A 19,832-nucleotide genomic window follows, 5' to 3' on the forward strand; every position below is an offset into this window, starting at 1 on the left:
TCTCACTGTAAGTCCTTGCCTGTGCTGGCTCTTTCCCTCCCCCACTACACTTGGCTAGGCAGGGCTGCGTACCACCTGCCACTCATTAATGTACCATAAGTGGTAGTGTACCACTGGTTGAAAAGCCCTGCATTAGGCCACCGCTGGCGCCCGGAGTGGCAGCCCCACCCAGGACAAAGGAGGCAAAGCAGCTGGCTAGCAAGCTCGAGAAGAGGTAGTAAAGCACACCCCCATGTGCTCACTGGCCTCTGTGGGGGGGTGCCATTGCTACTGCCTGACACCATCAGCCCACCCCAGCCATGCCCATTCAGTCTGCCGTGAACATCGCAGCCACGCCCACCCAGTAACCACAGCCCTCCCCCTCCCGAGGGCACCACAATGCTCATGCGGCTCTGGGTTTTGGGTTGCGATTTGGGCACTCAGTCTCTAAAAGGTTCGCCATCACTGGTGTATACTATGGTATAAACAGTTATTTATGGTTGTGGAAAATTAGGACATTGATTATTGGGAGAATATGTGATTTGAAAGTCAAACCCAAATACATCCCAATATTCCCAGTTTAAGAATTGAAAAAAAAACCTCTGCTGACACTTAGGACACTGTTGATAGAGTTGATAAAAATTTCTGTACCTAATAGTACAGAAGATAGTTCTAGTAGTATAATCTTTATACTACAGAAATATAAATATGCCTCTCTCCTACCCAATTTAAATGTATGCTGTGAAGTTAAGGTAAATAAAAGGCATAATGATAAATATAGAAACATAGAAGAATAGAAATACAACTTTGCCATCCTCCAAAGTAGCATAAACAGTCATTTCAGCTAAAACAGCAGCTTTAAGGCAAAGCACAATTTAACAAATGTTTGGTTTTGGTTTTTGTTCTTTTTCGCTGCACAAGCTTTTTTAATGATAACAAACATGTTTAACCTTTCTTAAAACCTGTTACCATTTATTTGATAATATATGATACTCCAATTCTCCATTCAAAATTGCTTCTATATTGCACAAATTTAGTGTTGCATTTTTAAAAAATGATTTGGTAATAATGCGTTGTCAGTTTAGTTGCAGCAAAGACTTTTTTATGAAATCATGGTGACTAATAGAAAACTGTGATGGTACTAAAAAGATAGTTATTATGTACTCCTTTTTTGATATTAGGCTGATAGCTTGGTTTTATTCTATTGTATTTCCTACATTAAGGTGTACAAAACATATTTGGAAAATGTTAAGGCAGAGGTATAATTTTGACACTTATTCCCATGATAAACTAAAGCCTTTTTGCATGTCATACATGATTAAGAGATATAAATATTTAAAATCAATTTATTACTAGTGAAGTCCTCAAGCCACTTAATCATTGCAGGGGAAAGTTGGATTATCTGAGATTGCAAAGTGGCATTGTAAACAACTAAAATTACCTCTTGATTGTTCACTTTGGACACTTGCATTATAAGTGTTTAAAACCCCTAAAGATGGACTTCTGGTTTGCCAATGCAGCTACCACAGACGTTTGGAAGGCGACCTCCGTCTTCCAGGTATGATTTCGCACTGCTGGGGGACCCTGGAAAGGGTCCAAAGTTGCCCTGTAGGAGAGACCAGCGAGGAGGGGATCCCCGCATAATCATGGGAGGGCGGTATCCCTTCCGCTTGATCCAGGGCAGTCCTCCAAACCAGTGGATGAAAGACCTGCCATAGAAATATGGCTTGTCACTAGGCTGCAGACAGCTGAAGTCAAATTCACCACCAGGCTGGGTGAGATCTACCTCTCTTAAATCCTAACTATTTTTTCTACCTACATAAGCTGCTACTTTTCCCCCTGTGGAGAAGGAAGAGAGATTCTATCCCATCCTCTAAAAACAGTGGCGACTGACTATCCAGAGGAGTTTAAAATGTTGCAAGAATAACTTGATTCTAATTGGATTTTTATTGTTTTAAAATTTGTGGACTAAAAGATTTTTTTATTCTTATTGAAGATCTGGATTTTTACTTATAAAAAAGAAGTAAGATTGAAAAGACTATAAAAATTTTGGACTTAAAAGAAAACTCTAAATGGTATGGGTGACATCTTGCGGTTAAACCTGATATTACAACTTGTTATTGCTTAAAAGAGACTTGACTTGTAGCCCAGACTATAGATAAGACTTTTGTAACCTTGACAGATATCAGCTGCGAGAAGCCCAGCTGTGTTCTATACTCAATGACAAAAAAGCTTTTTCTTTCTCTGATTGTAAAGCTTTTAACTTAGCACACTACTAAGAAAACATGGATGAAGATCAGGATCAGATTCTCTTTATGTTGAAAGCAATCTATGAAACTATTCTTACAGCTACTGAGAAAATAAGAAGCTACAGAAAAGAACAAGATGTCAGCCTAGATATATGAACCCAGACTTTGATCACAACTAAAAAATTAACTACGCAGAATATAATAGAAGAAGTGAAACAATTAAATACTATGACAGAAGATTCAACTGAACAACAAACACAGTTAATGGAAAACCCAGAAAAGGGACTGACAACATGGAAAAGGGAAAAGACTTTCTATATAAACCAGAAGAAACCTGAGGATCAAGAAGAAGAACAGACTGAAGAGAAGACAAACGGTTCAGGACAACTACATTGAGATGGAAAAACAGAGAGACGATTTGTTAATCCTTTCAAAAAAAGTGGCGACCGGATGGCTTTTTCTACTTCAAACAATATACATAACAACACAGGGAGATGTATTTGATGACTTAAAAGCAAAGACATGGAAGACGAGTTGCCAAAGAAAGAAAGAAAGCTAGAATAAGACTGAAGAAAATTGGGGTTTTGACTTATTAGTGAGAATTAAAATAGAACATACTCAAATAGATAAGATGTGTATTTTGAATACTAGATTTTGTTATGAGCTGAGATATTTAAAACTTGGAAGTATAAACACTAACAGTTAAATTTGAATATTGATTTACTTATAAAGGTTAAATGTAAAAGTAATTAAAATATATATAAGCTAAAATCTATTGATTATAAATATGTTTTTATTTAGTTATAATAAAAACAAAGCTTAAATATGAGATAGTAGATATCAAGAGAAAAAGAGAGAAAGTATTAAATGTTGAAATAAGAGAAATTTTGATTACTAAATTTAAGATGTTTAGAAATTAACAGAAAATAAGAATGTTATATTATTAATTAATTGATGTAAGATGTTGAGAAATAGAATGTATTCAGATAGATAAGACGTGTATCCTAAACATTAGATCTTGTGATGAATTGTGATAAAGGGAACAGGTTATTTAAAACTTGGAAATTATAAATATTAAATGTTAAATTTAAATATTAATGAGAAACTAAAAATTAGGAAAAACTAATTAGGACATTGATTGTCTATAAAGATTGAATATTAAAATAATTAGGATATGTATAAACTAAAATTATTGACAAATGTAAGAAAGTTATTTTTTTATTTAATCGATATAATAAGAATTGTATTAGTTTAAATATGAGACAGTAAATACTAAGGGGGAAAGAGGAAATATTGAATGTAATAGTTTGAGATCTGTACTAAAGATACTTATATGTTACTGAATAATCGATTAACTCAGCCACCACGTTGCTTTTCAAATATTTAAATATAAAACTACAAAATCAATAAAATTTTCTTTTAAAAAAACATTAAAGATGACACTGATGATGAAAAAGAGCAGGAGGAATGTTTACTGTCCTTTGACTTAAAGTATTGGAAAACTGTACATTGCTTCTTGAAGGGAGAATCTTTGAAAGCTATTTTTTCTTAACATTGTGTTTTAAATATTATTGATTTTCATCGGACTTTTTAGATTTTTAATTTTTGTTGATTTCTATTGATGTTGACTTCTATTTTGTTGATTTTTATTTATCTATTTTTCTCTTATTTTCTAAGTCCAGGTAATAATTTTATCTCAGTAGGTAGCTAGTATTTCAGTGCAGCTAATTATCATTTTTTTTAATATTTACCAGTTATTCAGTCACAGGATTCATTGATAAAAATAAGGACACTTTATTTCAAGACTTCAAGCGTTTGATGTATAACAGGTAAGAATAACTTTAACTATCCATTTATTTCTTTACATAGAACAGGCCAAATATGACTATATTGCTGTCTTTTTTTTTAAATTCTTTTTTGTATTTTGTAGCTCCAACCCTGTACTGAAAAAGATGTGGCCAGAAGGCAAACTGAGTATAACAGAAGTGACCAAGCGGCCACTAACTGCTGCTGCACTTTTTAAGAACTCAATGATTGCCTTAGTGGACAACTTGGCATCCAAGGTAAGAAGTTCCTAACTCAGGAAAGGTGATCTTTGACAACTATCTGTTATTTCATTACTGTTGCTACTTGTGAAGTCACTCTTGCCTTGAACCTATCAGCAACAAAATTCAGTGTAAGATTTCAATAGGGCGTTTTGGGATCAGAATGTTAAAGAATACTTCCAGCATTCATCTTCCTTCTGGCATTGAGAAAACTCCAAGATTATAGAGTGTGATCTGCTTATGAGAAGGGAGTGAAATCTGTGTTCCCCAAGCCCAGATCACACAAGAATTCAGAACATGACACAAACATTTGGAATAGGTAATAATAATGTAAGCCCAGGCTATATATTTTCTGCAAAAGAACACAAACAGCAAACAAGAACAAATCTGTCAACGTAAATGGTTCACATTTCTTGATGCAGCATGTTTAAAAAAATTTCCCTAGAATTTTTGCGTAGTGCCACATATAAAATGATCTAATCTGCAGCTATAAACAGTTCAACTGCACCATTGTGAACTTGTAGATGCTGAGAAGAATAAAGATGTTCTTAACATCTGTCTGAATTGTAGCTAAGTCAGTGTATGATTTATTTGTGGGGGGGAGCATTTCTAAGAATAGGTACTACAGCAAAAAGCTATTTATAGATGTGGCACAATTAAGTATCTTACTATGATCTCAGTAGTTTCCAGGGGGTACTATATTGTTCTCAGTGTTTTATCCAGGAGTTAATATTTTAAAGATAGGAAAATAACTTACCTTTTATAATGGCAATCTCTACTGAAGATAATTTGAAGCAGCCCTTTCCTGTTTCCATAGTGCAGTTGGCCAACTGAAGCAAACCCAAAATATTATTTACCAATGGGAACGTGTGCTAAGCTAAGACTTTGATATTCCAGGTATGAGAAGGGGATAAATAAAATATAGTAAAATAAACACACAAAAGGAATGGCACGGAGCAAAGCCTGAAATAAAAAGGAGAATAACATTCCTCAAGACTTTACTCGAGGGTTTAAATGTAAAACAATTTTTATGTGGAACATAATTTTTGATTATAAAAATTGTATACTAGCATTTCTCAAAAGAGACTCCTGAGTTTATTCTTTCTGTTTTATGGTTTTGAATATCTTAAGAAATATAGTGGCTGAACTCATCAGTTAAATCTATTTTACCAATTTATTTAGTAATGAATAATTTGGTTAACTTTCATCCTTTCTTCAGAAAAACATATTCTTCCGTTTACTCTATTTTGCTGAAGGATTACTTCTCTTTCACTGATCTCAGTTTTATAAATATCCGTATTTGCCTTATGAAGTATTGTGGCCCTATTTACTATTATGGGTATCTGTGGGAATTTTTCCAGAGAGGAAGAGATAAATAAGTTACAGTAAAGGGTGCAGCTTGTCAACTTCCCTGTATCTGTGCTTTTTGGTTTAGTGTAATGTTTGATGATAAATATGCAGTATGTAAGATAAAAGAATGTATAGTATATTTTGACACCATGATTCATAATAAATTTTAATACATTTTGTCAATAAAAATACTCTTCTAAAATAAGAACATAGTAAATCATCTTGTTCTATTGAATCAATCAGACCATGGTCCAGCTAACAATATTGCCTACACTAAGTGGCAGCAATTCTTCAAGTTTCTGACTGATTTATCTCAGTGCTGCTTGGGATTTCTTTTAATGATGGAAAAAGAGGGTTAAAAATGTTGTTATTATAGATGAATAATTGCAGTGTGTTTTAACACTAAATTAACACACTTCTCTTTGTCCTGCAAACATAAATAAGTTTTCTTTAGTTAGCAGTATTGAGTCTGAATTTATAGGAGATGTCTTACATCCTGGGGTTGAGAAGGAATGGGTTAGGGTTAGGGATCCAGCATCTACAGGGCTATCTGTTCTATCACAAATGGCTCTTAAGATCCAAAGAAGGAGTTTTTTTGAAGATACAACCTCTATCAAAGGTATATCTTTTTGACATTTAGGAGACAACCTTCTCCTATGCTGTTCTGTCCCAATACAGCTGCTATAAAAAGAGATGCTTTAATTATCAATTGTATTAAATTCATTATTTTAATTTATTTATTTTATATTTCTATATTCTTTTTGTTTTTAAATTTTGACAGCAACTTTGGGAATTAATCTAAATAGAAAGGCTTAACCTATGTATATGCATAATTTAAAAAAAAAACAGAGCAGGCCTTCCATAAAATAAAAGGACAAACATTTGAGGAAATGATTTCAGAAATGATTAGGAACTAGCTTTTTTTATTTTGCCTCAATAAAGGTTCTTTATTTAAATGACAGTTGGGAATTTTGCAAATAGGGAAATTTTTCTACCATCTTTCAAACCCGTTTCCAGCAGAGATCTGTGCTCTCAGTTTAGCTTCTTAACTGATTTTAAAAAGAAAGAGATAATAACTAACAAGCCAACAGAATTTTATGATAGTTGCAGTCTCTTTCATTAAAAGCTAGATCAGTCTTGGCAGAAGAAAACATACATTGGTCAAATTTTTCCTTCGTCTTCCCTCTCTTCTTTTTCTTACTGGCTGGCAACTGTTTTTCTGAGAAGTTCTCATAATAAAGATGCCTTTGAGAACGTTGGATTCTCTAATGGCTGACACTCCTGCTACTACATAGGATGTTCAATACTTCTTAGGGATAATGACCTCTTTATTTCTAAGAGTTGCATAGCAGGCAAAATTCTGCCAACTGTAGTTTTTGTAATTGCAGACTGGCAATCTTAAGATGACAGTGAATAGTAAGAAATTGTAGCAATTGATTAGGATATTAAATTTCATATTGACTAAGTTAGAAAACCAATGACTTTTTTGCTGGATGCCTGTAGTAGTCTCAGGAAGTTCTCTTTTTTTGTAAATATATTGTATTGATTTTTTTAACATAATCACCATAATATTTGGTAAATAGTGTGTTGTCTGGGTTTATATTAAACAATCACTAACCATTAGTTTCTATAATCTATAATACATATAGTAGCTTTGCTTGATTTTCTCTTCTTCCAATAATATTCTCTTTGCCAATCTTGAATTAATACAAGTCTTATTATTTTGATAAGTAACTATTAAGTTAAGTATAAAGATTTTTCCAACATTTCTACAAATAATAATCACATCCATATAATGCTTCCTTTCTAGCTAGACATCTTGGTTGCCTCGTCATAAATCCTGCTTACAATTCTTATTTAAATTTATTTTCTCCACAGTGTTCAAAACATTCTTAGTAGTTAAGATTTTCTCAAAGTTGATTACACTTAAATATTTAAGTCTATTTTCTTCGTACAAGCCATCTTATTTCTCATAGACTGTAGATAGATAACATCATTTATCCCCAGTCTACAACACAGTCCTTTCAACAGTTCCAAGAAGGCTCCACATCCATTTACACTACTCAGGTGACTCTGAAGACACAGATAAGCCTCCAGGTAGCACTAACTACTCGCTAAAAGAATGCAAATGACCAGCAGTCTGCAAGGAGTATAAATCTTTCCATGCCCCACCATCCGGTCAGAGCTGAAGAAGCTTCTTGGATGAGAAATTAAACGTCTTCAAAGAAAAACAAGAAAGTCCATTTCCTCATGAAAAAGCACCTTTGGGATAAATAGATCTGTTATTTGCATTCTGGAAATTCATGAAAGATCTGAAAGGAAATCTTTTATTATTTCATGTGATTTCTAGGAAAATATAGTCTTGTTTTTCTAATGGAATTATATAGGAAAAGATTAGGGGTCCTTCTTCCTTAACAATAGTTAAAGAATTGGGATGTTAACTTGCTTTCACCTTACTCTTTTATTTTATCTGTTAATTCAAATACTGTTGTTTCTGGTTGCTTTCTTTTAGGAACCATACTATGTCCGTTGCATTAAACCCAATGACAAGAAGTCACCACAGTTGTTTGATGAAGAACGATGCAAGCATCAAGTTGAATATCTTGGACTTCTGGAAAATGTAAGAGTACGGCGGGCAGGATATGCCTATCGCCAAACATACGAAAAATTTCTTCACAGGTAACAATTGATGAAAACTTTGCAGATTTATTATATTTAACAACAAAAATATGTTTGTGGCTTGACACTACATTAGCATTCTTACACAAATCACAGTTATGTCTTAAAGTAACTTTAAGAGAAATGTTATCAAGATTAGTGAGAACAGCTAAAGAAAAAACTATTTTTTAGTGTTCTAGATATGTTTTTATGGAAGAGCAGGAGTTTCATGGGATGTCTAAAGAATTTTACACAGACCTTTTATTAAAATGTAAAACACATTAAATCCAAATGGAACAATTTTTATAAATCCTTTTCTTACTCAAGGCTCAACTCTCTATCAACTAAAGCAATATCTTTCACTGACTATACTTATTTAGAATTGTTTGGCAAAAGCTAGAACATGCTAAAATTATGATTTGTAAAACATGATTAAATCATTCAGCCAGATCCACTTGAACCTTAGCTTAATTTAATATCATTAATTCCTTTTAGCTTTGTTAGTTACCCAGTCTATTAGAAGGTATTTTATATATATACATATACATACATACTACATACATACATACATACATACATACATACATACATACATACATACATACACCTTCTAATAGACTAGATAATTAACAAAGCTAAAAGGAATTAATGATATTAAATTAAGCTAAGATTTAGATAGATAGATAGATAGATAGATAGATAGATAGATAGATAGATAGATAGATAGATAGATAGATGTTAACAATTACACTAAAAATATGATCCCTGGGTATATCCATATTTAAAACCAAACAAATAAATATGAGCACCAGGGAGTGCTAAAAATTTTAATAAAATTTAGTAAAATGTCAATAAAATTACAATAAAACCAATAAAAATGCCTAGCTTTCGTCAGCAACTGCTGACATCATCAGGGCTCAAAATGCCAGTCAGTAGGAGAGTCCTCTTTATAGATTGGCCAAGATCTGCACCCGGCTCCTAGATCTTGTCATTGGGCCTGATGGAATAGGCTGTTTTCCGGTTGCCGGTTTCTTACTAGCGATAATTGCTTTCTTGCATTTCTTGCTTGTGTAAATGTCATCGGATGTTTTCTCTTTGCCAAATTCGGGGTTTGGTGGAATGTCCCCCCCTTTTTTTGCTTTGTTGCCACACCCACTTTGTTTAGTTGCACACCTCCATCACCCCCTCCCCCACTCCATTCTGATTGCCCCATTGCAATGCACTGTCTCTTATTTTCTTTGTGTTTCCCCCTCCCGCAATCATGGTCTCCGCAGGTGTTATTCAACTTAATTGCTATCACACCCCCTGCTTCCTCCTTACTCCTTGCTTGCACGTTGCCGTCTTGAGAGTTCTTCCGTGTTGCCTGTGGATACGGGCAGATCGGCCTCCCCTGTGCATCTTCATCACCCCCTCCCCCACTCAGACATCTCTGAGCATCTGAAGGAGCGTCGAGAGATGCAGGAGTATCAACGTGTGTACTAGGGGTTTGCACACACACCCCGGGACATCCGGAGGGGAGAGCATTGCCTAATAAGAGATCCATATTTAAAACACCCTTGGCGGGGGCATTGAATTCCCTGCCGTATTTGGGAGGGGAAAGAGTAGTCTCTCCAACCCCACTGCCTGTAACAACTCGAATATATATATATTTATTTACCAAAATGCACTGAAAAAATAATGTTTGTCTTATCTGAAGATGGGCTTATATGCAAACCCAACAATTTAGTTTGCATATCATTCTGTGACTTAGGCAATTATAGCTTGTACAGTAAACTATTGAATAACAAATCAAGGATTAGTGATATTTCACAGTTATTACACATTAGCATTTTGTAAACATGTTTAAGATTCCCTAATTATATATCAAGATTGTATATTTATTTTCTTTCTATGGGAAATCTATTTTGGCAAAATAATTTGGGTTGTTGTGGACCTTTTTGCCATATTACTGACCATCGCATTTAGTACTGGCAAGCAATGTTTTTTTAAAAAAATATTTGTATCAATGCAGGTACAAAATAATTCCTGAATTTACTTGGCCAAATCACAAATTACCATCTGACAAGGAGGCTGTGAAGAAATTGATTGAGCACTGTGGGTTTCAAGATGATGTGGCATATGGAAAAACAAAGATTTTTATTCGCACACCACGAACACTCTTCACGTTGGAAGAAATGCATGCCAAGATGCTTGAATGGGTGGTTCTCTTTCTACAAAAGGTGAAAAGCAATATTGAAATTTCTTATAAAATAATCTACATCTGATATCCACAAATTCACAGAATGAAAAAACATAACTTGTAAAATAAATTGCTTTTAATCATATGCCAGTCCTAGTGACTTACATGGACACATTCATATAGTTTTCTTGGTAGTGATAAGGGAATGGTTTGCATTGCCTTCTTGCAGAATATTTTTTTTTTCCTTTCAAATCTAGCATATTTCCAATGTGGTTTTAACTCTAAGGGATTAAAAACAGATGAAAACTAAACTGAATTTGAAAGACCTGTCCAGTCTTGTTCTGTTCACATGTTGGCCATCCAGATGTCTGTAGGAATTTTACAAACTGAATAATAGCACTTTCCTTCTCATATTTCTCAAGAAATAATCCCAGAGAAAGAACACTTTGTGCACAAGAGAGGTTGCACTTCAATAATATCCATTATTGTCTCTCCTCCATTAATTGGTGCCATTGATACTTAAAGTCATTCAGGTGATAGTAATTGATACATCTTGGTGAAGACAGTTATATAGTTAAGCATATATTGCATAAAAAAGTCTGTCTGTTTAGGATCCTTGGATGATCTCAGTTCAAATTGAAAGAGAAAGAAAAACAGTTTTGTCCATTTGCTTCATATAATGTGTACTAGCTTATATCTGTGATATGTTCTCTTTTACTTTTTCCATGCTAAAAAGTCCCTGATGTTCCTACAGCTCTTGAATATTTTTTCTTGCCAATCACACACTTCTGCATCAGCTACTGCTGTGAATCACTCCAATAGTTTTAGCAATTGCTTATTATTGGCAAAAAACTAACAATGTTTATTAAAAATATTTTGTGGAGTCCTTGGTACTCTCTGAACTTGGTTGTTTGCTTGCAGAGGTTTTATTACCTAACTAGGTAACACCATTAGTGTTGTACAGTTTAGTCCTGAACTATATATATATTCTCATCTATTGGTAAAAAATGTTTTATACTGTTATCAAAACCCATTTTTTTCCTCAAGGAAACTGGTCATTCAAAACAAATGTTGAAATATAATAACCAAATTTGCTTTGCAAAAGTAAGCAATTTATTATTCTCTATTGTCTGTTTAACTCATTAATTATTTAAACATTGTTTGATTGCTATTTTCATAATCTAAGTAGTAAGCTGAGAAAAAGGAGAAATTTTTGAACAAGATGGAACTCCATGGTAGGAATAGGGGTTAGAATTTTTAATAACACAGGCATTAATTTGGTAAGGTAAGGTTAAAATAAGGTAAAGTAAGGTGAGGTGAGGTGGGGTGATGTAGATGGGATGGGATGGGATGGGATGAGATGAGATGAGATAAGATAAGATAACCTTTATTGATGTTTTTTTAGTGTGGGCACACTGGCCCACATTAAAAACGAAATTCTGTTGCCTGCCTGTTCTCAAAAGAAAGTATATATCTACACATACCCATACATAACACACACATACACATGCTACACACACACACACACATATATGCATGCACACACACATATACAAACATATATATACATATACATACATACATGTACATACATGTATACATATGTACCCATGTTTCCCCAAAAATAAGACCCGTTTTTTTTTGGGGGGGTTGCCTCCCAAAGAGGTACCAGGTCTTATTTTCGGGAGGGTGGGGTCTTTTTTACTCACCTCCTGCACCGAAAGCCCAGCCCAGCCAGCCCACGTCTTCTGCAGCCAAAGGAGCAGCTTCATTCTGCAGCTGCATTTTGGCCTGCATTTCACAGTCAGGCCTTTCCAGAAGGCCTCTGCAGCTGAGTACCGAGTTACACATATACATACATATAAATAATATATAAATATTAATCACCATTTTGAACACATAGCAGAAAGAGGAAACTTGAGAGTTCACAAGGTTGATGCTATATAGAACAAAACTGTGACTGAATCTAGATGTTCTGCTTCAGATACGACAAAGCCTCTTCCCAGAAGATAACAAAGAAAACATGTCATGAAGAGGACATGTAGTGTCCCAGACTATATCCTGCGGACTCTTCAAACATAGTTTATATGCCATGTCCTGGATAGAAGGAAGTGAACTACCAATCATCTTTCCTGCCATCCTCACACTCTCTGCACTGACTTCCTGTCTGAAGCAGTAATGCTTCCAAACCAGACAGTAATGCAATATGACAGGATGCTCTTGATTATCCCTCTGTAGAAAGTGGTAAGGACAGGAAAGGAAGATGTACTTTTCTGATGTGACGCAGAAAATGCAGGCGCTGCTGTGCCCATTTCACCAGTGAGCGACCAAGCTCGCCTACTCATTAGCTGCACATCTAGAAACTGCTAACCACCTCCACAGGTGAATCATTAATACACAGAGCTGTGTGGCTTTTATTTATTTTTTATTAACTGATGCTTCAAATAGAGCCTTTGTGATTAAAAATTCCAGAAATGAAGACTATTTTCATTATATGATAACAGCAAATAATTCCTGATAAATACTCATTCTCTGTTTCTTAAAGGTAGTTTTTCTTTCACTCTCCCTCCCCTCCTCTAACTCTTTCTCTCATACACACACAAACACACAGACAAACACGGGGTTGTAATATGTTATTAAATAATGCAGTTATTTAATTTTATGAAATTAGCTTTAAGATTTTACTTTTGGCTTGTTCATTTTATTATTATTGGTACTTGTTTACTATGAAAAAAGATGGTATCTATTATCACTGATTAAAAGCTTGTTAGAAAAACTAAGCAAAAATACTTTAGGTGAAAATGAAATAATTTTTCTTCAATATCATGTTTTTGAATGCACTTTGTCGATTATCTTTGCAAATTAAAATGCTATCTTTTCATATATATTTTTGTTGTACCCTGAATCTTGTATCTTTCTTAATTTGCACAAAAATGCACAATTTTGACTCCCTTCATAGTAAAACTGTCTGTGTGAAAGGTTCTCTTTTATACTTGCAGTAGTGGCAGGGATCATTGGCAACCTTGGTTAATTTGTTTTTTAAAAAAAGTCTTTACCTTTTCGTATCACGTACTATTCAAGGCTGTTTATGATATTTATTTGTAACTGAATTATGATTTTAGTACAGTACAAAATATTTCCTGAATTTTTTATGCATTATTTAAAGATGTTCTCTACCTTTCTGTACTAGTTTTTGAGACAAGTAACAATAACAATAGACAAAAATATTGCATATACTAAAAATAATTATTAACGGTAAACCTAATGAGAAGGTAATATAGAATAAATCACTCCTAACAACCACAACAAAGCTTGTATTGAAATGACAGTGAAGAAAGTAGCTTAATAGTCTGTTCTAAGGATATTGGAAAGCCTATATTTTAGCTAAAATTTGGACAGATTCATAAACAAGAAGATGGATCACAACTTTTAGCTCTGCCTGGAAACTACTAATAGATTTATTGAACTTCTTTTTTTTTATTGAAATTTTTATAAACTTTTACAATAAAATCTCTCCCCCCTCCACCCATTCCCCCCTTAACCCTCCCCCCTCTTCCCAGAGCTGAATACAGAGCTAAAAAGAACAGGGAAAAAAAAACATAAAAATTAAATAAACATCAATCAACTATACATAAATCCTAAAAAGTTAAGAAAACACTTTAACTCCAATACAATAAAATCAGCAAATCTAACCATAACAACTTTAACTATAAATTATTCAAAAGCTAAATAATACTTTCTAATCCCATATTTATTCTGAACAAAATTTACCCATCTTTTTCACATAGAATTATATCTCTCTTGTGAACGGTCTTTCAGATAAGCCGAAATTTTAGCCATTTCTGATAAATAAGAAACTTTAAGAAACCATTCCTCTAAGTAGGCAAGGAATCTTTCTACCAATATTGCCCAATCAATAACCTTGCCGCCGTAATAAAATTCAACATTAAAATAATCTCTTTACTATCACAATCTCCAATAATACCTAACAAAAATAATTGTGGTGTAAATTTTATCCTTCTATTAAAAATCTTTTGAATGTTCCACCAAATCTTAATCCAAAAAGCCTTTATATTTCTACATGACTACCACATCTCCAACATTTGGGCTGTAAATTGGGATACATGCGAGACATCTTTTGTGGATCAAGGTGCCATCTATAAAACATTTTATAAAAATTTTCTCGCAAATTTTGAACTTGGGTAAACTTAACATTCCTCACCCAAATTATCTCCCATGTGTCTAATGGAATCGGCTCTTCAAAGTTTTGAGCCCACTTAACCATACAATCCTTAACTAATTCTGTTTCTGAATCCAATTACACTAAAACATTATAAACTCTTTTTATGTGGGCTCGATTTTGGTCTTTAATTTGTTTCACCAAATTCACATCTTCCGTAATAAAACTCACTTTTTGATCTATACTCCATCTTTCTAATAACTGCCTATACTGAAACCAAGAATAGATAATATTTTCTTGCGTTAATTCCTCCATCGATTTTAATTGCCACTTATTCCGTTCCCACTTAAGTAACAAAATCTCTAATGTTAAAACAAACAACGGGGACAATGGACATCCCTGTCTTGTACCTTTTTCAATTTGAAAAACCTCAGATAAACCTCCATTAATTATAAGCTGCGGTGATTGTTTTTGATAAATACCTCTAAAAGCTTGCAAAATTTTATCCCCAAAATTCATTTCTTCAACCAACCTCAACATAAATTGCCAATTTAACTGATCAAAGGCTTTTTCAGCATCTAAAAAAATCAAACCCGCAGGAATCTGATTATTTTTATCCAAATATTCTATTAAATTAATAATTTGTCTAACATTATTCTTCATATACCTCCCAGTTATAAAGCCAGTCTGATCAGTATGTATAATTTGATTCAATACAACCATAAATCTATTCGCTAAAATTTTTGAAAAAAATTTATAATCTATATTCAAAAGAGATATAGGTCTATAATTTTTAGGTAAAGTAAGATCTTGATCCTCTTTTGGAATCAAAGATATGAAAGCCCTTCTCCAAGATAAAGGTATCTCTAAACCGAATAAAATACTATTAAAGAGTTCCTTTAAAGGCTCAATCATCTCATCACTTATAATAAATTGATGTCAATCCATCAATACCAGGTGCTTTATCAACTTTTAATTGTTTAATTGCCTTAATAATTTCCTGTGAGGTAATAAACCCATTAATCTCATCTCTTTGATCATTTGTTAATCTAGGAAAATGAGCATCTTGTAGGTATTTATCTATGTCCTAACTCCGAACCTTCTGACCCATATATAATTTTGTGTAAAAATCTAAAAAAGATTTTTTTATCAATTCTTTCTGAAAAACCACCTTGCCATTATAATTTATTTTATCTATAACTCTCTGTTTCTTCCTTAATTGATAAGCTAACCACCTGCCCAGTTTATTTGCATTACAAAATGTATTATGTCTCATAAAACGTAAGTTAGTTGTAACCTGGTCAGCCATTAACATATTAAATTGTGATTTAAGCAAATTTACATTCTTATCCAAAGGATTCATAATTAATGCTTTTTCTTTTATCTTAATCTCCTCCTCCAAATCTTTACGTTTTTGCATTTGTTTTCACCTATAAGAATTATTCATTTGAATCAAAACCTTACTAGCATCCCACACCATTGCCATTGAAGTTCCCTTAAACATATTTAAAGTAAAAAATTCCTTTAAATGTTCTCTAAGTTTCAATATATTCACCTCATGTCTAAATAAATTTTCATTCAACCTCCAAGATCTTCTTTCCTCCTTCTCAGGGATTAATTCCAACCATACAGGACTATGATCAGTAAGTGTCCTTGGAAAAATTTTTACATTTTTAACACTAAAATATAAATCCATAATAATCAAAAAAAAGTCAATTATTGAAAACGATTGGTGCCTATCGGAAAAAAAAGTGAAGTCACTCTCATCCATATTATGTTCCCGCCAAATATCTCTCAATTCCAAATTTTCTTTCAATTCAAAAAAAGCCTTTGGTAGTTTAGCTTGCTTGAAGAAAGTAGAAGATCCTTTCTTGTCTTTATATGTATCCAAAACTCCATTCCAATCTCCCATCAAAATCACAGATTTATAATCCAATGAAATCAATTTTTGATGTAAAAACTTATAAAACTGTTTTTGTTGTTGATTAGGAGCATACAAGCCCACTATAAGCAATTTCTTTCCTTTTAAAACCACTTCAATCATAACATATCTCCCTTGAGAGTCTGAATCTATTAATTTAGCAGACAAATTTTTCTTAACATAAATGACAACACCCCCTTTCTTCCCTGGAGCAGAAGATACAAAATGAGAACCCAATCGGGCATTTATCAAATATTTTTGATCCTTTAAAATAATATGAGTTTCCTGCAAACAAACAATATCATTATTATATTGCTTTAAATAATGAAATATTTTCTTTCTTTTCTGAGGAGAATTTAAGCCATTAACATTCCAGGTCAGGAGCTTTGCCATCTCCTCCAGCTGCAAGCCTGGAGAAGACTGCTTGAAGATCTGACATCGAGGATCGAATCAACGAAGATCTCTTGGGTCTTGCTCCTCCCACAGGCTCAGAAACAAATTCTTGTGTAGACTCTTTTATATCCATCTTGTGTTGCTCTTTTTCTCTTCATCATTGAGCTGCTCGAGTCATTCTCTGCTCTTTCATCTCAATCGACTGCTGCATCAACTCAGCCTGTAATTTTCCAACTTTCATTGATACGGTATCTCCAACCAATTGCTCTCCCTCTTTCACATCAAGAACTTTAGAGTGTAAAGGTGGTGGTGAGCGAACTCCCAGGACAGAAATATAAAACTCTTTTGCCTTTGCAACTGTATTAAGTCTATAACGTGTCCCCGCATGGCTCATCACAATTCCAATCGGGATATCCCATCTAAATGGCATCTGCCATTTTTTAAGTTCCTCTGATAGAAAAGCAAAGTCCTTCCTTCTTCTTAAAATTTTTGATGGAATCTCCTTTAAGATTATCACATCCTGAGCAGCAATCTGAAATCTCTGATTGTAAAATGCTTGTATTACTTCATTACGTAAAGATCTTTTTCCAAAATAAACCACCACATCTCTTGGTAGGTTTCTCTGCTTTGCAATCCACGAATTAACTCTAAATATTTTCTTTATTTCCCTCAATATCTCCTCTGGTTCCCTCTCAAGTATCACAGCAATGTCATTTGCCACCACTTCCCTCAGATTTTCCTGCATATTTTCCCTCAAGCCTCTGACTCTTAAAGCGAACTCCATTTCTCTATACTGAGACATGAGAATTTCATCCTGTGAACACCGTTTTTTCGACATTTTCAACACGATCTTCTATTAAATCCACTTTATCAACAACATCCTCAATACGATTATCCAGCTTTTCAACAACAGAGGCGAGTCCTTGCAGAGCTATAACTATATCCTCCCTCATAACTCTATTTCTCTCTTCTAAAAGTTCCTTCATTTCTTGTCTAATTTGACATACAACATTACCCATAACATCTTTACCATAAGTGATGGTACAGGCGGTGAGGGTGGTGGTGATCTAGCTTTAGGTTGTTGAACTGTAAGTATTGCCGGAGAGGAAGCCACTTTAGGCACAGCAGAGATTGCTTGACGCTTCGAAGTCATTTTAAGAAAAACTTTTCTCCAAAAAATCCAAAAGACCAAAAAGAGGGGAAAAAAACCCTCTTGTACATATATATATATATATATATATATATATATATATATATATATATATATATATATATATATATATATATATATATATATATTTACCCTTCTCATGCAGCCACTAAAAATCCCAAAAATTATTGCTTTGTAATAAACAAAAAAATATAAAAATCCTTTAACACTTCTCTTTCATATGCATGAGAAAGAGAAACCTCTCATCGCCATTTTATTTTTCCCTTATAACAAAAACAAGAAAAAGACTATTCTTTTCAGGAGTTAAAGTTCAGATTAAAGTTATAAATCCATTCCCCTGATCAGCTCTGTCCGCATTCAAAATTAGCTCACCAGTTCACGTAAGTTGCGGAGGTGGAAGCTGCGTCTTGCTTCGTCCCAAAACAAAAAGGGACAAAGGCATCTGAGTCGTGGAGAAATGCCTAGGACTCCGTGGGAGCTCACCTTCAATCCTGAAAAAAGATCTCGAGATCTTAGTGGTTCTACCACTATCCACAAGGCAAAAAACTCACCTCTCTCCCTTTGCCCGGGAAAGAAGCTTCAAACCGCGGGACAGCTGATGTTCGCTTTCACCGCAGCTTTTTACACGATCTCAGGTGGACGGCTACAAAGTAGCCGCCATCGGCACAGAACAACACCACCGGAAGACCAGATTTATTGAACTTCTATGACTTTAATAACCAATCAGGTCAGAAATCTGATTATAGTCTGCTAACATTTTTCAAAGACTAACTAAGGGAGATATCACGAGATATCATGGTTTATGGGTCTGGGACAACTCGCTGCGGCCAACTCACCATGACCAACTTGACATGGCCAACTCATCATAGGAGAACTCACTGCAGGACAATTCAACACAGGTTTAGTGTCTTTTATTATTCAACAAAGCATTACGAAAGTTGGTAGTCATAGGAATGATTTTCTTTGATACAATAGATAAAATAATTTTGATGAAAATGTTGTTAACAAAAATAAAAGGAACTAGGGGGACTTCTGGTGGTTAGCATCGATGATGGCGGCTACATCGTAGCCGTCCTCCTGGGACGGCGTTAGATCTGTGGAGCACAGCGGACATCAGCTGGCCCGCGGCTCGAAATCCCCTTCCCGGGCGAAGGGAAGGGGTAGAGAACTACACGAATAGAGGTAGAGCCTCTTAACCCCCCCAGGATTTTTTTTGGGGGGGTAGAAAGAGCGCTCCCTCGGAGTTCGTGTTCTCTCCGCCTCCCAGCTGTTTTTGTTTCCTCGGAAACAAAGTGAAATGCCGCTACCATCTCCGCGCTTAAAGTGTTCTGGTGAGTGACTTTTAAAGCGAACAGAGCTGTTTAAAGGATTTTACTTGTAGTGTTTGATTTCTCTTTTAGTCTATATTGATTTCTTTTTTGTTTTGTTTTGTTTTTTGCTGGTGTGGAGAGTGAAAGTAAGATGGCGATTTGAAAGTGCCTTTGTTCTTTTTTTTTTTTCTTCCGGAAAGAATTGACTTAAACGGAACGTAATGGACTATATAGCTCTTTCTCTTTTAAACTTTTTTTAAGCTTTTCTTTTTTTGAAAGTGGTTTGGTGGCTTTGAAGTTTCTTTTGTACTCTCCTTTGTTTTTTTAATTTTTGAGGATTTTAGTACTTTTTTATTCTTTTAAGAAGGAAGAAAGAGAGAACAAGATATTTTAAAAA

General features: G+C 34.2%; 1 protein-coding gene across 1 annotated transcript in view; it reads left to right on the top strand.

Annotated features, from left to right (window-relative positions):
• The window catches only part of MYO1D (myosin ID), a 188,037-nt gene that overhangs the window by 72,452 nt on the left and 95,753 nt on the right, over positions 1-19,832 (top strand). Inside the window, exons 13-16 of the mRNA XM_039331714.1 lie at positions 3,983-4,057; positions 4,159-4,291; positions 8,136-8,302; positions 10,293-10,500. Of these exons, the coding sequence (XP_039187648.1) occupies positions 3,983-4,057; positions 4,159-4,291; positions 8,136-8,302; positions 10,293-10,500 (583 nt within the window). The remainder of the gene's footprint in view (positions 1-3,982; positions 4,058-4,158; positions 4,292-8,135; positions 8,303-10,292; positions 10,501-19,832) is intronic.

Source organism: Crotalus tigris, unplaced genomic scaffold, assembly GCF_016545835.1.
Source record: "Crotalus tigris isolate CLP2741 ecotype Arizona unplaced genomic scaffold, ASM1654583v1 scf7180000024437.13266115, whole genome shotgun sequence".
Lineage (NCBI taxonomy): Eukaryota > Metazoa > Chordata > Lepidosauria > Squamata > Viperidae > Crotalus > Crotalus tigris.